This window comes from Onychostoma macrolepis, chromosome 16, assembly GCF_012432095.1.
Source record: "Onychostoma macrolepis isolate SWU-2019 chromosome 16, ASM1243209v1, whole genome shotgun sequence".
NCBI lineage: Eukaryota > Metazoa > Chordata > Actinopteri > Cypriniformes > Cyprinidae > Onychostoma > Onychostoma macrolepis.
This window is the reverse complement of record NC_081170.1, coordinates 12,771,660-12,792,419: the sequence shown is the minus strand read 5'-3', so window position 1 is coordinate 12,792,419 and position 20,760 is coordinate 12,771,660. Positions and strand designations below refer to the sequence as shown.

Here is a 20,760-nt window from a genome sequence, read left to right as displayed (position 1 = left end):
ATTTAGCTTTATTTAAGTTTTAGTTTTATTCATTTTAATACTTAACTGTAAATAGGACAATATTTCAATTGTTTGTTTGTTTAAATTTGTATCTAATTTGTATTTTATTTCAAAAATATTGTTTTAGTTAACAATAACAACAGTGCATTGCCTATCTTTCCTATCTAATATTCTGTACTATTCTGTCTAAATAAATGAAAACAAAACTACGGTGGCCGAGAGAGCTCAACGCACTGCAACCTCAGAAAACACAAGCAAATTGAAAAAGCACCACCAAATCAAGAAGACATCTTCATCAATTTCACAGCAGGTGAAACTTTATAAAGAACTTTATTTGCAGTGCGTTTCTTTGTTTGGTTGTGTTGTGAGCATTCGCAGCGCGTGTGTTGTCAAACTGATGAAGTTGTTTTCTTAATTCACAGGTGTTTTTTTACTATTTGCAGTGTGTTTCTTTATTTGTTCGTGTTAGGAGCATTTGCAGCGTGTGTGTTGTAAAACTGATGAAGTTGTTTTCTTAATTCGCAGGTGTTTTTTCTATTTGCAGTGTGTTGAGCTCTCTCGGCCACCATACAAAACACTAAAACTAAACTCAATCATTGCTAAATGCTACAAGGGAATTTAGGCAACACAATATTATTTTTTATAAAGAATGATAAATAGACATTCATTCAGAAATTTGCTGAAGATTATATTGAATATTATTAGTGGTTTAAAGATTAACTTTATGTGAGTGTTAGATGACAGAAAATAGGTAATAATGTAAAAATAAGGAAAGTAAACATGACCAGTTTTAAACATCCAATAAATCAAAACAGATCAATTAAAACAAAAACAAAAAACAAGCCTCTTTATATCATCCAAGCAGCTTGGACATTGTGCTAAAAAGCTTAAATATATTTTTATGTTTAGTGCAGGAAGAAAGTCATACAAGCTTGAAACGACATGAGGGTGGGTAAATAACCACAAAGACAACCTAAGCAAGACCACACTATCAGAAGTAATTATTTATAACCTGTTTTGTATACGTAACTCCAAAGGTCATAAAAGTAGCACTACTATTCATTGGTGCTTTAGGAAAAGCATTGAAACAAGTGTCACAACACTAACAAATGTTTGAAGCGTTGCAGTGGAGAACTTGCCAAGAAGAGTCAAGCATAGACTTAAAAGAGAATGCACTGAACATGTACACTATTCAAAACCTTCCCTTTTTTCTCATAAAGTGAAGGACAGCTCTCCTCAGGCTGAAGACAGCAAGCAGTCATGAGGAAGGCCGAGCAACACCAAATGTCTTATTAATTTGTTAATTTGTTGTGGCCATGGGGCATGAAAACCGTGCTTCATTGCCATCTGAGGCCAAGGGTATCCAACGTCTTGATTCTTTCATGCACACACAAGCATACACACATATAAATGTGCTGTTCACATTGGCCCTGGATTGACCTAAATAGAAGAGCGTTCTTCCACCCGAGGCTAACCATCCTTAGTAATCAACAAGATTTAGCTACATCGGCAGATTAAATGTAAAACAAGGTTTAAAAACCATAAAAGTGCACATCAAAAAAAGGTTAATGAGTTCCAATGAATACAATCAACATTAAAAAGTAAAAAAATAAATATAGGTGCATCCCTACTTCGAAATGTTACTTCGTTAAGTGCTTAGCTGTTTTAGACTGGTTTAGGAACCATAATGGATTACAAAAGAGTCCCTGAGTACAAGGTACAATTCTATGCTAATTTTAATATTATCCACTTACTCTGGATTATCATGCAAATTGTTTACAACTGTGTTTAGAAAAATAAGAAATGAATAAAAATAAGAAATGTAAAGCAAACTAACTTTGAACCCTCACCTCATGAAATATGAAATGAGACTGAAAATCAGTAAGAGAAATTGAAGACTCAACTGCTGCATGCGCCAGCCTCTGATGGCTATTGAAGCAAAAACATTTTAATTTCCTCAAACAAAGCCTTCCCAGCTGTGTTTCAAGCACAAGCCTGGCTCTCTGAGGTCAAGTCTCTTTCTACCAAGACTCTGGTACTTGAGCTGAAGGCCTTTTTGGTGAGAGAGCGCAGTTAATAGATTTTCTTTCTTCTCCCTGCTGTTGTTGTGGAAAACTATTATGGATTCAGGAAAATTCTTGCTGGGGCTCTTTTGTGCCACAGGTCTATGAGAAAAAGCAAACACAACAACAGGCTGTGTCTAAAAAAACCCTGGCCTTCAAATATTGCAGAAATGCAATTTCACCAGCTCCTCTATGCCAGCGCCAGTCCATTTCGCAGCCACAATGGCCGCCCGTTTCTCCCTCATTTAGTCGGCTCGCCAGGAACAATGAGCATGGAAGAATGGCAACAGGTAATTTAAAGAGCTAGGTAAGAAGGATGTGGGCAGGGAGTGGCCCAACTCTGGCCAAATACCACAGATCACCACCAGCTACCTTCTAGTCCTCACCAGAAAAAAATCACAACAGTTTTTCCCATTTCTGTCTTCGGGTTTATTGGCTCGGAGAGTCTATATCGGGCTTGATCGGACAGATTATATACAATTATCATCTGGCAAACACCAAGACGTTTGAATATGTTCAGGGCCATCCTGCGAAGATGATTGAGTCTGTTTGACTATGTCTGGAGTGGACTGGTTTTCCACTAAAAGAAAGAATAAAAAGTTAATTCCCAAGCGTAGTTGCGAAGTAATCAAAACTGAGTTTTGTGTTCATATGTTTGAAGTAAATGTGACAACAGCTATTTCACAAGCAAAAAGTCCTTCTTACAACATCCACCACCTTTAACAGCTGAAGATGCAAGCTGGAAACAAGCTGCTCCTCCTGAAGAAAACGAGACCCTCTCCCTGAAGCTCAGAGTGAGAGACGAGGAATCATGGGAGACGAGGCAGAGCAGGGGGAGGAGCAGAGCTCAGGATCCGATCGCCACACAGCTGCAGTTGTTCTTCAGGGAATCCGACCGGGGAGCACCACTCAAGCGCCTAATGCCATTAATGAGCGCAGCCGTGCGGCAGTAACGGAATTGGAGCACAGCTTCTCCAGCAAGAGCCTAGCTGCCCCTGGAGTGGCGGTCGACCAGTTAGGCTGGGTTTAAATGAGCTAAACTTTGCTACACCAGAGCATCAGGACACAGACAGGGACAGAAACCGATTCAATGACTATTAAGTATCATGCAAGGACAAGGTGGCAGCATATTTCACAGCTATGTGACATTTTATACACTAGCCTTTGCTGATCACTGAAAAGGGAAATGAGAATTGTAACAGACACTGTGCTTCGGCATTTACTGTCAAAGTCAGATGGACAAGGTTTCTAAGTTTGCATACCAGAGAATACAAGCTCACTTTTATGCTTGCAGGTGAAACTCTAAAACGAGGACAGAGAGCTGTAACTGAAAGCAATTAAGATGGTTTCCTCACAACAATCACTTCACAACTACAGCACATGATCATACTCTTATGTTGATTCTTATCATTTCAGCCAGGCTTTACAGGATTAATGATTTAACATTTGCAAGAACATGTCCAGGTCATAACTCACTCCAATTTCACAAAACAAAATGAAAAATGTAACAAGACAAAAAAAAAAAAAAGTCTAAACTGTTCAAAATGTGTGAAATATTATTACATTTTAAAATAACTATTTTAATATATGGAATTTATTTCGGTGATGGCAAATTTGAATTTTCAGCAGCTGATACTCCAGTCTTCAGTGTCACATGATTAATCAAAAATGCTGATTTGGTGCTCAAGAAACATCACCTATTATTAATGTTGTGGCTGCTTATATATTTTTGTGGAAACCAAGATTTTTCCAGGATTCTTTGATGAACAAAAAGTTCAAGAACAGCATTTATTTGAAACAGAAATTTTCTGTAACATTACAAATGTCTTTCCTGCCACTTTTGATCAATTTAATGTGTCCTTGTTGAATAAAAGTATTGATTCCTTCAAAAAAATAAAAAATTCTTCCTGACCACAAACGTCTGAACTGCAGTGTGCATTGTGACATTATTTTTATGATACTTAAACACATTATCATGAAAACAATGTTGCAATGTTTAAAAGCTTTGTTTTCTTAAATATGAATATAATTTCCTCCTTTCTAATAATTGTTTTGTACTGATTTTGGAGTGAAATATGACCCATAAGACAGATTTTTCAATTAAAAAAATAAATAAATAAATCATACAAAGGAGCAGTTGATCATGGATCTGATGATTTTGGAAACAACTTTTCCAAGACATGACAAGACTAGCAAGTGCAGAAATAACTGAGAAAATACTTCTCATTCTAAATGTGTAACAGAGTAACTTCATCCTGCATCCAAGGCAGCATTGGTGCTGGAGCTCTAGGTGGAGCCAGGGAGCTGCTCTTATGACAGAAAGCAGTCAGCCAGTTACACCTGGGTAACATACTCAGCAGGAGCTAAAGACTGAGCCAACACCTTGTGATTCCAGGATCACAAATTTTAATACATCACTTATAAGGCACAAATCAATTCTAAAATAAGAGGGTCATTGTACTGTGTCTTTCTTACAATAATTACCATTACATTTACGAGCTTCAAACAGTAACTGAAACACAGCATGCTGTAAGCCAATGAGGATTTATGGCATCAAGATATGAAAGCGCGACACAAAATGTTATTTAAATCGGTTGCAAACAGAATGTATTCAATCATGGTTGCTAATGTTGTTTTAGAAACGTATTGTGTGAAATGTCTGATTTCAAATAAAGTATGAGTGGTGTGAACAGACAAAAGTGAGACAAAATAACATAGGATTTTATTTACCAAGGAGTTAGAATGATCCAAGGTTAACTATTTCAAGTGTAAAATACCTCGTATATTGTGAAAAGAGCTACAAATGAAACTTAATTTAAGTGAATGCAGAAGAGGATATTGAAGAAAACAGCCGGTTTTTGCCTGAGATATCACAGTGCTTTCAGGCTGCCTAAAGACTGTGTGATGAAACGTATGTCCCTCATTGTATCTGGCAAACTAAAAACCAGTGATCCCAGGACAAAGGTCAATGACCGACAGATGTGCCAACATGGCATTGCTGTGTACAGAGAAACAATGAGGAGCCTCTAAAAGAGCCATTTAAGAGAAATCAGCTCTTTTGAGCTCCCTATACAGCACTGGAAAACAAGGTGATTTTCTTGTTTTAATGTGTAAAGAAGAGTCAGCCTCTATCAAAGACAAATCTCCACAAAAGCGTGAATGACTGTCACTACTATATGCAGATGAAAAAAGAGGAGTTTTTCTATGATTAAAGATAAAGTCATACTTCTGCTTGTTTTCGTGTGGAATAAGTACCTGAGGTGGCCTTTGCTGAGTGCTTCTGCAGGAAATCCAGAGTCTGAGCCAGAGCTTTCTTATTGCAGTGAGTGGAGAGCTCTTCCTTACATTCAAAACACCTGTGAGAACAAAACAAACACCAATTTATATATATATGTATATATATATATATATATATATATATATATATATATATATTATTTTTTTTTTACATCTATTAGGCCTTTCATGTCTTTTACATACACTAAAAGAGCATACACTAGTACCTTTCAAAAGTTTGGGGTCTGTAAAAAATTTGTATGTTTTTGAAAAAAAAAAATCTATTTTTAAATCTATTTTTAAATCTAAAAATTTATTTCTGTGAATGTGACATTTCTCCAGTCTTTAGAAATAATTTGAATATGCTGATTTGTGCTTAAGAAACTTTTTTTATTATTAATATCAATAATGAGAACAGTTGTGCTGCTTAATATTTTTGTTGAAACCGTGATCTTTGATGAATAGCAAGTTCAGCATTTATTTGAAAAAATTAAAAAAAGTAACAATGTAAATGTCTTTACTGTCATTTTTGATCAATTTAATGCAACCTTGCTCTGACCCCAAACTTTTGCATATATGGTGATCTTTCTAAAAATGCATAAGGATAAATAATCATGAATAATACAGTATCATCAGTTAATGTTTCCTACCAGGCTTTCCATGTACTGAGGCTGATGGTGATACAGTGAGAGTCAGAGTGATGAGCTTGCTGGTGTTTTGTGGAATGCTGAGTTTCTGCCTGGTTACAACCCTGAAAGTGAGAAACACAATAACAAGGTTATCATATATTACTCTTGACGGGAAAAATATTTTGGACAAGTTTTAGTACAATTCATCCTGTTCAGCACGATCAATCAAAATCGAGTGATTGCAAACATAACTTTTTTTACACTGTCAAATCAAGGCCAAACAAACAACCGTCATATTCCCAAATGTGCTGTCATGGCTTAAATGCGCCATACAAAATCAGTGGGTAAAAGGCAAAGGAAACAATAGGGACACTCAAATTACTTTTAGAAAATGCTGCATGAACAGGGGCCAGAAAATAATATGATCTTTTAAGCATAGGCCTAATAAAACTTCATTCTTTGTTTTTAAAACTTGCAGTACCCAACCACCACAGCTGTGTGTTAGGCCAGCCTACATTTTTTACAACAATGTTCAAATGTTTGGGTTCAGTAAAAAAAATTTTTTTCATAAATTCATACTTTTTTTTCAGCCAGGAGGACACATTAAATCAGGGATCACCAAGTTCGGTCCTGGAGGGCCGGTGTCCTGCAGAGTTTAGCTCCAACCCTAATCAAACACACCTGAAGCAGCTAATCAAGGTCATACTAGGTATACTTGAAACTTCCAGGCAGGTGTGTTGAGGCAAGCTGGAGCTAAACTCTGCAGGACACCGGCCCTCCAGGACCCCTGCATTACACTGACCAAAAGAGTGAAAGTAAAAGATTTTATACATTGTTAAAAAAAAAAAAAACTATTTCAAATAAACGCTGTTATTTTGAACTTTCCATTCACCAATCCTGAAAAATCTGTAACACAGTTTATATTAAACCGCTAAACTGTTTTCAACATTGATAATAATAAATGTTTCTTGAACACCAAATAAGCATATTTGAATGATTTCTGAAGGATCACGTGACTGGAGACTGGACTAATGGTTGCTGAAAATTCAGCTTTGCCATCACAAGTATTAATTACATTTGAAAATATATTAAAATAGAAAACAGTTCATTTAAATTGTAATAATATTTTACAGTTTCACTGATTTTACTGTATTTTTTAATCAAATGAATGCCTCCTTGGTAAACATAAGAGACTTCTATTAAAATCTTTTTTTTTTTAAATCTTACCAACCCCCAAACTTTTGAGCAATATCTTTGACACATCAGTGTGGCTTAGAGCCTATAAAAATGCCTTAAAAATGACTTGTCAGTTATCTTTGCTTTGTATGTAAATATTTTGCAATAAAATTGTCTATTATGGCAGTCAAGTTTCTAACATTTGTGAAATAGTGGCAAATATGCCACTAACAACCTGTGACACTGCACACTGACAAAACTGCCTACATTGTAACACCATATAGCCTATTGTGGTTGCAGAATGTAAAGATCTCACCTGGAACCCACACTTGAGGCACACAAGGATGTCATGTGCTCCTGCTGATTCTCCCTCATGCATGTTCCTCTCTTTAAGGCAATCGGAGCACACTGACCACAGGCTGCCTGTTACTGCCTTCTTCACTGAACTGAGGTCCACAGCCCTGCTCACATGCTGGCATGTCAACCCTGGATGACACCAAAATATGCATCTTTACTGTAGTTTACAACTCTATGCAAGCATTGATAAACCCACAATCTAAAGCAGCATGCATGATAGATCCTTAATGTCTGATAAATGCCTTGGATGCTTCACTATGATTTTTTAAATGAGTACCAAGCGTCCCATGAAAAATGTGCTGGCATGAGAAACGACATTGAAACCTTTCCTTACCGCCAACCTCGTCGGACGAGTCTTCATCACGAGGCTTCTTTGGCTTGTTAGACCGCTTGGTCATGTCTGCGGTTTTTAAAGAGAAGGGGTCTTTCAGCCGCATTTGTATCTAGGAAAAAAGTCACTCACTAAGTATGAGAGCCCACAGCACAGTTAAAATTGTGTTTCTGAAGCCTAAAACTCTAAACATTATCATACAACATATGCCTGGGAGACAGGGCTCACTAGAGGGCCTTGGCAAGCTTCCAAGGTGGGCACAACATCACTTTTAATTTAAAATAATTATATTAAAACAAGCCATTGTCATTAAAAGGCTAAAACTGCCTTTAAAAAAACAACAACTAAAAGAATTACAAATATATGAAAAAAAAAATTAACACATATATATATACACACACAAACATAAAATGCAATTACAAGGCTAAAAAAATATTAAAATAATACAATGTAACTAAAAGGCTAAGAACTGCTCAAATAAAATTATGTGAAAAATATATATTAATTACATTATATAAAAAATAATGTGCAACTACAAGGCTAAAAAAAAATATTAAAACAATACAACTTAAAGGCTATAAACCGCTAAAAATCAAGACTCTCAACATGTAAACTGACATTATATTTAGTATTCTGATTTTCCCCTCAACAACTTTTGTTTTTATAGAAGAACATACAGTTTTAAAACTCTCTAATTAATATAATCTATTGACACTTCTCCTGAGTATTGTTCCTTTCCATCTCAACTATCTCAGTGGGCAGACACTGCAGTCAGTACCAATCCTATTTAAACCACATGTATACTGTACCTAAGAGGACAGCATATGAATACAATTTTGTATCCAATACAACCATTAATTAGAGCTGACGAATCAGTAAGTAAGGGTAATAAAGACATACAGGGGAATTAGTTATTAGCACAGCCACTGTAGCAAAGCAAACAAGAGCACGACATCTGAGACTTGCCCAGGTAACTGATACAAGCATTGACAGCAGGTACCGGCTGGTTAAAGGCCTTTGCTTCATTAGTAACGTTAAGTCAGATCTGTTTATAGCACAATGTTGCTCCAAAAGAGTGGCTATAAACATCGAATGGTCTTTGGCTTACAGTAATAAACCCAGCTCACCCTGTTTATGGTCCCCTCCTCTCCAGGCTCACTACCAAGTGAACGTCAGTTGTCAAGTGGCCAGGTGGAAGAGCGAAGCTGACAACTTACATATGCTTCCAAGTTTATAAATACGGAAGAATTTCTGCCTGTAGTTTCGGTTTTCGGATCTAACACTTGGACGGTCAGGAATCGAGTAATCCCGAGACGCAGTTTATATTCTGGTTAATAGAGTTTTTCCGCGTATTTGGTTGGCATTTAGAGAAGAACAGAAAGCACAAGTATCACATGTGTCACGTGGTCGCATCCTCAACGACGCACTACGGATACTTGTATGGCCAAACTCGTTTGTATATCTACAAAAGAGCTGTTTTAAAAGTGCTGTGGTGTTTTGTATAAATGTAAGCCCAAAAGGGCAATATTTTTGTTAACTATAATATAGAAAACCTAACTTTTACCTCTTGCTTGTTTTATGATACTCTATTTTTATTTTACTGGTTGCATAATTTAATCAGTTACACTTTGCAATATATTGTATTTGCACATTTCACACTTCGTATTTACACTTCGTATTTTTATGTTAATATGAATATTTGAGATCTGCATACCGACTTGCATTTTTAATTAAAGTAATATTGTAACAATATATTATTCATATAGAAATTTAAATTAATGTACATTCTATATTTCCAAATGTTTTCCTTAGCAAGCATCACTAATTAAAAATTTTATTCCTGCAAGTCCAGTTTCTCTACTAAGATTAGTTTAACATTGGAACCACATAGCAAGTGTGGGTCGACATTTTTATTTTATTTTTTCATTTCCAGTCAAATTATAACATGGCAATAATTTCTTATATATATCAAAACACAGTATAGCACTTTGTTAAACAGATATACCAAAAAATAGGCAAAGAGGAAGTAATAAATGAAGAAAAAAATAAAATTAAAATGAAAAAGAGTTTTTTTTTGTTATTATGAGTTTTTTATGCTTGTAAACTGTATAGAGATGACATTGTATACAATATACAAAATGTGTCAACATGTATCAATGAAATAAAATTAAAAACGTTAATGTTTAGAAATAAGAAAAGCTTGAGAGAAGAAAAGAAAAAAAAAATTGTTTGCATAAGATTTTGGGAGTCAAAAGAAGAGCCAGCCAGCGTCACCGGTAATACGTAGTTGTGCGCATGCGTGCAAGAGTGGTGGGTAGCTGCAATCCAGCTACGTACCTGACAATCAGTTGTACCGTGTTTTCGTCAATATTTAGATACAAAACAAGAAATAAGGAGCACCGTCATCGTGTAGCTTTCATTACCATAAATCCTAGCATGGCGTTAAATGTCTCTTCACGGCTGACGAGAAGTATAGTCCGCGTTTTAGCGAGCAGAAGTGTCATTCCTGTTACAAGACAACTGGCAACTACTCCGTGCTGGACACATTTACGTTGCTTACAGCGTGAGTCTTGAAATACTGCATTGATATTTAACAGTTAGGCCTAAATGTAATACACCGTGCTTGACATCGATAACGTTATTTTCTAAAAGTCACGGTGTATCTTGCATTTATCTCTACCGTTTTAACATATGTCATTTCTGGCTCTGCGTATCTGGAAAGGTTTGGGCTGAAAGAAGTACTTGTATAAATTATTCTAAAGGTGACATGTTTCTTTTTAAAGGTAAATATCACATGACAACTATACGTGTAGCAGAAGAACGGCCTCTGTTGGTCAAACGTGTCTATCTGTCTTCCAGATGTCCGTGTCATTCGTTATGATGGTAGTTCATTACGAAATTTCAGTTCTTCAAGCCAGCTTTCAATAGATGTGTCCTACGAGCAGCTGAAGAAACTGCTGCTGTCCGACTCCAGTGTGGTTCTAGACGTCCGTGAGCCGTGGGAACTCAGGGAATACGGGAACATACCGGGGTCAATTAACGTGCCATGTAAGTCAGTGCATGGCCTAATCCGTATGCTGTTTATTTAAAGACACATTATATAAATTATAATACTGTACCCTCTCTTCTGCAGTGGGACAGGTGAATGGAGCTCTCCAGCTCACGCCTGATGAATTCAAGGAGAAATACGGAGGAGTCATGCCATCGCAATCCCAAAATATAGTGTTCACCTGTCTAGCTGGTGTAAGAAGCAAAAAAGCCCTGGAAACTGCAGTGTCTTTAGGATATACCAAGTGAGCAGTTATTCTTATTATGCAAAAATGGATGAATTTAATGTTTTAATGCAGGGCTGCCCAAATTATTTCTATGATGGGCCAAAAATCAAACCTGATTGCAGGCCATAGGCCAAAATTAAATGTTGCATTTTTCCAACTATATTTTATTAAAATATTAATTTTTGAAATGCAATTCACTTGTATTTCAATGCAAAAAAAGAAAAGAAAATGGTGGAACAAAAAAAAAATGCTAAAGTAGAAATAAATACATGCTTCTATGGCATTGGTGGGCAATATCAAAGGTCATCACAGGCCAACTTTTTCCCTGGTTTGGGGATCTCTGTTTTAATGGTTTTTCACTGTTATTCTCATTATAAGTATGTAGATGCATTAGTATCATTCATGCATTAGACTATGCTCAATTTTATATAGTATACTAAGGTTGAAAACAAACAATAAAACCATGCTAATATGTGAAATAAAAGGATAATTCTTGGATAAGTGCTTTTATGAAATGTATAACAGAAAAAAAAAAATTTCTGAATAAATAAGAGATATTGCACATTTAAACCAGTTTAAGATCAATATGCTATAGTGCTGTATACTGAAGTTCTGTTTGCTTTAGTTGCCTAAGTTGTCACTCTCTTCTTGTAGGGTCCAGCATTATCCAGGCGGATGGCAAGAATGGGCAGAACATCAATTAATAAAAACCAAAGACTGATTGTCACGCTGTAGTCATGTTAACACTGTAATAAGAAGTTTGATTGACTTGTAATGCAGTCTGAATTATACCATTGACAGTCAAAATGTGCCAGTAAGACTGAATCATTTAATGGTATTGACTGGAAATAAAGGAATGGTGTGATTATATTTTAAGCCTGAAAGATGCACTTTTATATGATGTGAGCTGTGCACAATCTACACTATTTTATTTGATGTAGTCAGTTTGAATAGGAAGTGCAGTGGCCTACAGTGTTACAGTGTTACAACTTCTGTTCAAAGGGCTCTTGGCTATTTGCCTAGTAGTTAAACCTAAATATTTTGAGCAGACAATCCAAATATGAGCTATATATATATATATTATATATTATTCCGTGATTTATGAGTTCAACATAGCACTGTTTAAAGTAACTGAAGAGTTATGTTTTTGTATACTTGAAAATAAAACATTGATGCTACATTGTGGGTATTGCGATTATTTGAATCTCACATTCGTCTTGTTGGATAAAAATATCTGCTAAATACTTAAATGTAAATTTGAAATAAATATTAAAATATAGGGTGTAACTCATCCTTCATCATTTGTGCTACAAATATTAATATCAACATTAAATGGAAGGGCTTTAGTTTCGCACAGAAAAAAAAAATATTCAGGTTTTCTTCACAAAATGTAAAAATCAGATGTACATATCCTTATATATTTCAAATAACTTTGTTCTGTTAAACTTTCTATTCATCAAAGAACCCTGAATGAATTACTGTTTTAACAAAAATATTAAGCAGGACAACTTTCTCATCACAGGAATAAATTACATTTTAATCTTTAATGGTATTCTTAATTTTTATTTGCTTATGCATGTTTCAGTGTAATCTGTGACTAATGAGAACAAGAGCTGTATATGGCACTGCCATTATATAATCATATAAGAATGTCTTACACTCTCACAAAAATAGGTACAAAATCTGTCACTGGGGCAGTATACTTTCCTTTGTACCTAATTAAAAGATAGTACCTTAAGTGTACATATTAATACCTCACTAATATTTTTTTCTGAGAGTGCACTGCTAGTTGTATTAGTCATGTTAATCTTTGAGCTATATGTATGTTTACGATTATAAGAATTATGTGTACCATTGTCATTAATGTGGATGTGACAAAGCTGTCTTCTTACTGATGAATCTGAAATTTAGAAAATTCTTTTAATTACAAGTGAGCAAAGCAGTTATGAGCAGACAAAGATAACAGTGCCTTATTGTTGCCAATAAAGAAGCTAGTCTTTTGTCTTTACCAATGCTGTCATAGTTTTTTTCTGTATGAGCACTGCTATAGGGATGAGTGACTAATGTACTGTAATTGAATGAGATAGCAGGAGTAAAATAACGCCTGAGTGTTTGAGCTCATTTAGCCACTGTTCACATCTCAGAGAGATGCAGACCCAGCCTTCCTCCCACATGCCTGGCAAATCTTAGATAGTCGGAAAGAATCTCATAAACCACATTCGGTCAGCATTAAAACAACAAAAAAAAGAGTTCTGTAATGAATAAAGATTAGACAATATTTCAGCTGAAACTGACTTTTTAAGAAAAAAAAATTCTTTAGATCCTGATTAAAGAGACTCCAAGGACTTTGTAATTCCCACTTACATCCTTTAGTCATCTCAAGCATGAATCTCAGACAGGCCACAGAAAAAACACTCTAGTTAATTCCTCTCGCATTTCTCATTTTTACACATTCTGCCATGTAATAGTGGCCACATTAGTGTCATCTCCCTCTGCTGAGACTGACCTTGTGACATTACTCCTTGCTCTGTCTAGAAGCATGTGTAATTAAAATCCCTACATATCAAACCACATCACATCACGACTGCACCTCCAGACTAATGGAGCCTTGTCTCATAATTTACCCCTTCATTCAACACCTCTCAAGACCCTGACAGATGTTTGAGTGACGAGCCCAATTCTTGATGGTGCAGAGGCTCAACATTCCCATAGCATTGACTCATGTTTATAGCGGAGTATAAATTGCCTGGATCTCTGGGAGTGTGGATTTGCGAGCACAACTTGTGAGAGGAAGATCAACACAGCAAGGCCTTAAAGTTTAGCCACTGACCCATGATGAGTCGCAGCCCAGAAAGGATCTCATCCTATCGCCGCCATTTCGAGGACACCAGCACCTCCTCTTACCAGGTGAGGGTCAGCAGCCCTTCTCCCGTCAGACGGGATGTTGGGAGGTGCCGTTCAGCCAGCTACACCCGTAAAGCCAGCGCTGTCAGCAGCAGCATGGCAGTGGGCCGGAGGACCATCTCATCCTCACGCAGGCAGCCCTTCATGACTGGGTAAGCATTGCCCATCTGCCGGCACAGACAAATAAAGGAACAATGCAGAACATCATCACATGCATTTAACTAAATGCAATTTGTTAAACCAACAGAAAATGTTTTTTTTTTCTTCTCAAAGTTCATTGTTTCTGGCATTTATAGGAGATGCTCAAAATAAGCTTTTAATAAAATAAAAAAATGAGAACATTACAACTTACAAATATATATACACACACACACACTAAGGAAGTATTTAAAGATATTTAAATATATTTATCCATATACTTAATCATAAAAATTTCTATTTATTTTAATACAAATATGTATGTTATGTAAAATAAAAATATACATTTTATTTTGTTGTGTGTATTATTAAAGAAAACAATAAAAATCCTGTAATATAATTAATTAAATTAATGATATACAGTGAAAAATCTAAATATATAATCCAAAATTTATATATAAAAATAAAATTCTAAATTATATGTAAATAAATTATCTCTATCGGTCTATCTATCCATCCATCTATCTATCTATTAGATTTTATTAATTTTACATTTTATAATTACATTTTATATACATATTATTAAATATATAGATACACATAATTAGCATATATAACAATTTAATATACAATCATGCAATAAAATATAATTTTCATGAAATTAATTATAGCCTACAAAAACTTTAAATATTTGCCTAGTAATTAGAGAGATTTTTGACTGCCGAATATAATGAGGCCTATTCTGTTGTTTGATGGCAAATAATGTCTTTATTGATCCGATAAAAATCACACGCAGCCTCTAGGAAACTCAAGCGCTCAACTGTGACCTAATAAAAACCAAAGTGACAAACAAATGCATCTTTCCCATGTCAGCCACACGTTCCTTTGCATTCACTTCACATCTCATTTTACCTTTTGGAATACACGTTGTGATAAACCTGAATTAATTGCAGTGTCGGAATGGGAGCCATCTGTCTTAGCGGAGGGGGACCAGGGGTCGATCTCGACCAGGCTTCTGCAGAAAACCTTGAATTCCTGAACACACGAACCAGTGAGAAACAAGAGATGATTCTGCTCAACGATCGACTGGCAGCATACATCGAGAAGGCAAGTGCACTCACAAAAAAATTAGTCCTATAGGCGCATATTTAAAACACTGAATGCATCACAATGTTATATGGTGCCATATATTATGAATATCACAGCCTACTTTAATTAATGTAACTGATTACAAAATAACAAAAATGCAATATAATTTAACAGTGCTCTTAATGCTCTTGGAAACGAGCCTCATTTTAGAGCCATCTTTGACAGGATTTGTCTGATTTGGCCACGCTTGGTTGCTTCGCGGGCACTGGCAGTGTGGAAATGCCACTGCTGGCTCGCGAGATAAAGCGCATTATTCGCACTTCTGTGGGCACACAGACAGAACACATCACACGCGTACTGTGTTGTCTTATTCTCCTGTCGCAACAAAGGTCCGTTCGCTGGAGCAGCAAAACAAATTGCTGGAGACGGAAATCGAGGCCCTAAAGAATCGATACTTGAAGCCCACCGGCCTCCGCCTGCTGTACGAGGAGCAACTCCAGGAGCTGAAGAGGCTGGCGGACCAGATGAGAGTACAGCGGGTAGCTATAGTCATTCGAATGGATCTTTCGACAAATCTTAAGCATCAAATAATATTTTAAAGCTCTACAATAAATGTACACCTGGTAAATTAATATGCAGCCATGTAAATGAATTAAATTAGATAAATCATTTGTAAATATTTACACTAGGCCATTTTTAGAGTAGAATAATGTTGTCTTAGATAAGGAACAGGTGATGATTCGTATTGAGGGGAAAATAGACATAGGCCTGGTCTATGAATTATGTGTATGATAATACCTATAATTACTTTTAAAGGACCTTGCTATCGCTGCAAAGGATGCTATGGTGGGTCAGCTGGAGATGATGAAGGTGAAATATGAGGAGGCCTTGGAGATGAGGAAGAAAGCCGAGCTTGATATCGAAGCCTTCCGTCCGGTATGATTACCATAAAATTGTCTTATAACATTTAGTTATATAAGCAAAAAAAAAAAAAAAAGAGGTGAATGAGGTGAGCATATTTTATCTCCTCAGGATGTGGACGCCGCCACCGCCGCGCGCATTGCTTTGGAGAAGCAGCTAGAAAACCTGGAGGTGGAAATAGAATTCCTTCGAAGAGTACACAAACAGGTAGTTAAAACGCAAAATGGCTATATTGCCCTTGATAAATAAAAAGCTCAATTATTTAATTTTTCAAAACCACACATTTTCAGGAAATCGAGGAGCTTATGAAACAGATATATGCGGCCCACGCCTCAGCAGCAGACGCTTACAGCCTCCCAGACCTCTCGAGCGCCATCAAGCAGATCCAGCACCAGTATGACGACATTGCCGCCAAGAATTTACAGGTGAAGATTTTTGTGTAACAAGTAGTGTTTAAAATGTTTGCCACAGGGGGAGCATTGTACATATGATCTGTGAGTAGTTGGAAAATGTTCTATTGTTATTATTATTATTATCACGGTTTTGTTTGGAGCTTTGAGTTTAAACGTTTCTGTATAAAAAAGTTAGAAAAATGTTAAAAGTTCAGTTAAAAAATGCTGCTATATGTTGACCATTTTAAACGTTTAAAATGAAAGGGGGTGGTAGTATGGGTTTATTTTATTATTTACATTTTTGGGGGAATTAAGTTTGTTTGAAAAAAAAAAAGAAGAAAAAACCCCAACACACTTTGTAACAAAATGTTACAACACTCCCTAAACTTCATATTAACAAAACCATTTTTCTGCAGGAAATGGACTCTTGGTACAAAACCAAATTTGATGATATCAACAACAAAACGTCAAAACACGTAGACAAGATGCGAAGCGTGCGAGAGGAAATTGTAACTGCCAAGAAGGACGTAAGTATTAACCCATTTAATCCCACCGGTCACAAAAAAAAAAAAAAAAAGTTTTTCATTTATAAAGCTCTAAAAACCTTGCCGAATGATGTTTTAGTGCACGTCCTGCAAATATGGAAAAAATAAAGGGTCTCAATTAAATATGTGCAGTTTCACATGATTAGTGTAAATTGTCACATGACCAGAGCAGTTTATTTCCTGTTTGCACCTTGAGAAGATTATGGATGCATCAAAGCTCCAAAACGAAAGGCTAGTAAAATATGTTAACATAAAGATATGGTACACATTATCTTTAGGGTGTCTAGTATTAATATATGCATTTGCATATATTCAGTATTGTTGAATGTGGTCATAGAGTGAGTAAACATGTTGACGGTCACAGTGGAATAACAGTGAATTTAGGTATACAATACAAATCCAATTGCAGTTGCTAGTGAAAATGACAATAAAATGTTGCAATGACAAAATATTGCACTAAATTAAAAATCCAATAATACTCCTAGCATTGATATGAAAATTTGATGTTATATTTTACAAAAAAAAAAAAAAAATTTTGAAATGCTGTGATGGTTGCTTTTTATTTCTTTATTATATATCTCAGTGTTCCTATCAATGTTGCATAAGGTTTTTTTTATGAATAATAATAACCCTAGTATGTGATCAAACAGTTTAAAATAGATGAGCTGAGATATATAAAAAATTTTATGACTGTAGAAATATGTGATTTCAGTACTCACCTTATCCCACCGGTCACAATAAAACACAATTTTTCATACACTTTTCCAAAAAAAATGCCCTAAATTGGGCAACATAACAATAGTAAAATAACAATATTCAAAATGATTACAGTATAAGATTCATTCATTGTTTCCTCTTGTTTTAAATATTATGCTTATTTTTAGATTCAAAATAAGGAGCGTGATCTGGACTCTTTGAAAACCAAAAATGAGGCTTTGGAAGCACAGATCCGTGAGACTCAAGAAAAGTACAGAAAAGAACTGGAGGAACTCCAGGTGAGAAACAGAGTTACATATAGTCATGCCTTGGCCTACATACAAAGTAAAATCAAAGAAATTTGTGCATAAGCATGAATATAAATATGACCTTAGCACTTCTCAAGACTTCTGATATATATATATATATATATATATATATATACATACATATATATTTTGTCAGGCAAGAATTGAAGCCTTGCAGCTTGAGCTGAAATCCTCCAAACAAAGGACAGCACTGCTCCTGCGGGAATACCAAGATCTGCTCAATGTGAAGATGTCCCTGGAAATTGAAATTACCACATACAGGTAGATTTTAGATACTTGAAAAACTCTTTAAATCCAAACACATACCACCTACTCGAAAACCACTTGTAGCTTTCAGTCACATCTATTTCAGAAACCTATGGAAACCTTTGCAACTTTCATTGTTATTTATTTATTTTTGTGCTATTTTTCTGTATACCTTCAAGATGTAATCATTGTGATCTTTTGACTTGACTGACCCTTTAATATTGCATGTATCAGAGATATTTATCTCTGACAATGAATGCTTTTTTTGTTTTCTTCTGTTTTTTTAATATGTGTCTGTACCATTCTATTGTTGTTCTTTTTGGACCATGTTTGCTGATCAAGTTTATGCTGTATAAGAACGCGAAATGTCTGCAGTTTTCTTCAATCCTTCCTTCTAAATTTTTGCTCACAGGAAGCTCATTGAGGTGAAGACTCTCGTATTGCTTCTGTGATGCGGAGCATGCAGACCATGTCCCTCATGAGCGGCAGCATGAGTGTTCACAGTGCTGGAGCCGCAGGTGTTGCAGGAGTTGCTGATAGAGTGGCCGGAGGTCCTGGTGTTGGTCCAGCCACAGGTCTTGGAGGAGGTCTAGACAGTGGGCTTGCCAGAAGTCTTGGAGGAGGCATTGGCAGTGGCTCTTCCAGAGGTCTTGGGGGTGGTAATGGCGGAGGCATTGGAGGAGGTCTTGTTAATGGCATCACCGGTGGAGTTGGCGCCCCAGGCGCCACTGTAGACTACACTCAAGAGCAGGCTGTGGAGATGACGGAGAGAAAGACTGTGCTTATCAGGTAGCATAAAATCCAAGCTTTGTGTCAGAGCAGTGACTTAGTGTTTTGCACATGTTCTTTCTGTGGTGTGTGTGCAGGAACTTCAGTTCTGACCTTAAGTCAAATTCCAATCCCATTCCCATATCTCTCTTTACATATTGTTTCTTTAGAAAATAAAAAGTGTTCAGTTTCAGAGTTTCATTCCAGGCTACTTAAATTCTGCATTGCTGTTTTCCCACAGAACTGTTAAAACTGAGGACGACACGCTGGAGAGCAACACACAGGAGAAATCGTATTCCATCTCTGGAGCTGCTGATGAAGGAGAGTAGTGGTGTTTTCTGCTCACCAATCATGCCTTCAGATGTGCGTGCCTTACAAACCAAAGATCTGCTTGCATCTTGCATTGCTTGTCCACAATAAAGCTCTGAGCATCACATCGTTTTGCGGGTTTTGTTTCTCCATTGTTTGTGCACACAATGCACAACATCAACAGGTGTAGACGCAGGGCACATTATGACTGTGTTGGAGACAGATGATGAGGAAGGAACAGACAGGAAAACAACTTGGGATAAAGGCAGGGAGTGTGATGTGTCACTCCAGGCTCAGTGTATCACCTCGATTCTTTGGCCAAAGGGGAATCCCATGCAAGCCGTCATAAGAACAGTACTGCCACAACATGAAGTCACACTCACTGTATGGCCCCATTCTATCCAAATCTGCCCTCCTCCTCTGCATCTGATCCATCCTGATCGGTCCACACTGGAACATGCCAAACACTCAAACTGTCTGGAAGTGTGAGGGAGATGTGCACTGGAGTACTTAACCATAAAACTACAGAAGCCAGGCACTGTGGGTAAAAGGATCATGTAGCTGACACAAAACAGATATATAAAGCATGGCATGTGGCACACTAACAATTTTATACGTTTTCTTTGCATTTCTATGCAACTCACTGTTAATTTATCCAATTTAAAATATGAAAGGATCTATACGCATCCATCACAGACTTTAAATGACAGAGCATGAGTCTGCCCTTGAGCACTGACAAACTACACTTCATACCTGTGAGTCGACAGACAGCAGCAAATAACAAGAACAAGCACTAAAACATGCAGAGCTAATCAATCAAGACAAGGAAGTCTAAATATTGAAGGAAGCCTACAGCATGTGACAAAAGAAAGAATGACTTAAAGGCCTCCTCCTCACATTGTCATATGATATGTGTGAATTTTAGAGCAAGTATGATTAGCAACAAAGTTGAGTGTAAGGTATTTGCTTTCTCCATATTTAGGATTTTATTTATATAATTTATGCCTATAAAATACACTACACTATGATTTATTTAGACATTATGCATTATATTGTTTAGCACAAGTAATTAATTAGCCTCACTGACTTTCTGATTAAGAAAAGTGGTTATTTTATTTTATTTTCATTTATGACATTATTTGGCAGAACTGGGAGGATCATTGGCCTCCTGGGATTACAATAATATTTTAATCTAAAGCAAAAGACATTACTCCGGGGTAAAAGAAGTCAAAACAGCTATTCAGTCATTTAGTCGTTATTAGGATATTTCGTCATGACAGCAGTTCATTTATTATTAATTTATACGACTTTATTAA

At 36.2% G+C, this 20,760-nt stretch overlaps 3 protein-coding genes across 5 annotated transcripts in view; 2 read left to right on the top strand and 1 right to left on the bottom strand.

Moving 5' to 3' along the window:
• Positions 1-9,275, bottom strand: part of usp45 (ubiquitin specific peptidase 45) — a 37,099-nt gene extending 27,824 nt beyond the window's left edge. For both annotated transcript variants that reach the window (XR_009266429.1, XM_058747245.1), the window contains exons 1-5: positions 8,960-9,275; positions 7,836-7,944; positions 7,461-7,630; positions 5,990-6,090; positions 5,319-5,419 (exon numbers count right to left, since the gene is read on the bottom strand). Coding sequence is in view for 1 of the 2 variants with exons in the window: in XM_058747245.1 (XP_058603228.1) it covers positions 5,319-5,419; positions 5,990-6,090; positions 7,461-7,630; positions 7,836-7,938 (475 nt within the window). In the remaining variant the exon portion in view is untranslated. The remainder of the gene's footprint in view (positions 1-5,318; positions 5,420-5,989; positions 6,091-7,460; positions 7,631-7,835; positions 7,945-8,959) is intronic.
• Positions 9,276-10,096: 821 nt separating this feature from the next.
• Positions 10,097-12,285, top strand: tstd3 (thiosulfate sulfurtransferase like domain containing 3). Of its 2 annotated transcripts, XM_058746955.1 has the most exons (5): positions 10,097-10,395; positions 10,555-10,615; positions 10,692-10,880; positions 10,966-11,125; positions 11,762-12,285. In XM_058746955.1, exons 2-5 carry the CDS (start codon positions 10,600-10,602, stop codon positions 11,826-11,828), a joined length of 432 nt encoding a protein of 143 aa, XP_058602938.1. In that variant the 5' UTR covers positions 10,097-10,395; positions 10,555-10,599; the 3' UTR covers positions 11,829-12,285. The 2 variants fall into 2 exon arrangements, with proteins under 2 accessions (XP_058602938.1, XP_058602937.1); XM_058746954.1 differs by lacking the exon at positions 10,555-10,615 and having other exon boundaries at positions 10,098-10,395.
• Positions 12,286-13,542: 1,257 nt separating this feature from the next.
• On the top strand, positions 13,543-20,248 carry zgc:172323 (uncharacterized protein LOC564165 homolog). The gene is given in 11 exon segments (XM_058747354.1): positions 13,543-14,163; positions 15,103-15,256; positions 15,628-15,777; positions 16,055-16,174; positions 16,271-16,366; positions 16,450-16,584; positions 16,968-17,078; positions 17,981-18,091; positions 18,258-18,394; positions 18,791-19,156; positions 19,377-20,248. Coding segments are annotated over 11 exon segments (1,692 nt in total). The 5' UTR covers positions 13,543-13,939; the 3' UTR covers positions 19,465-20,248.
• Positions 20,249-20,760: the final 512 nt, after the last annotated feature.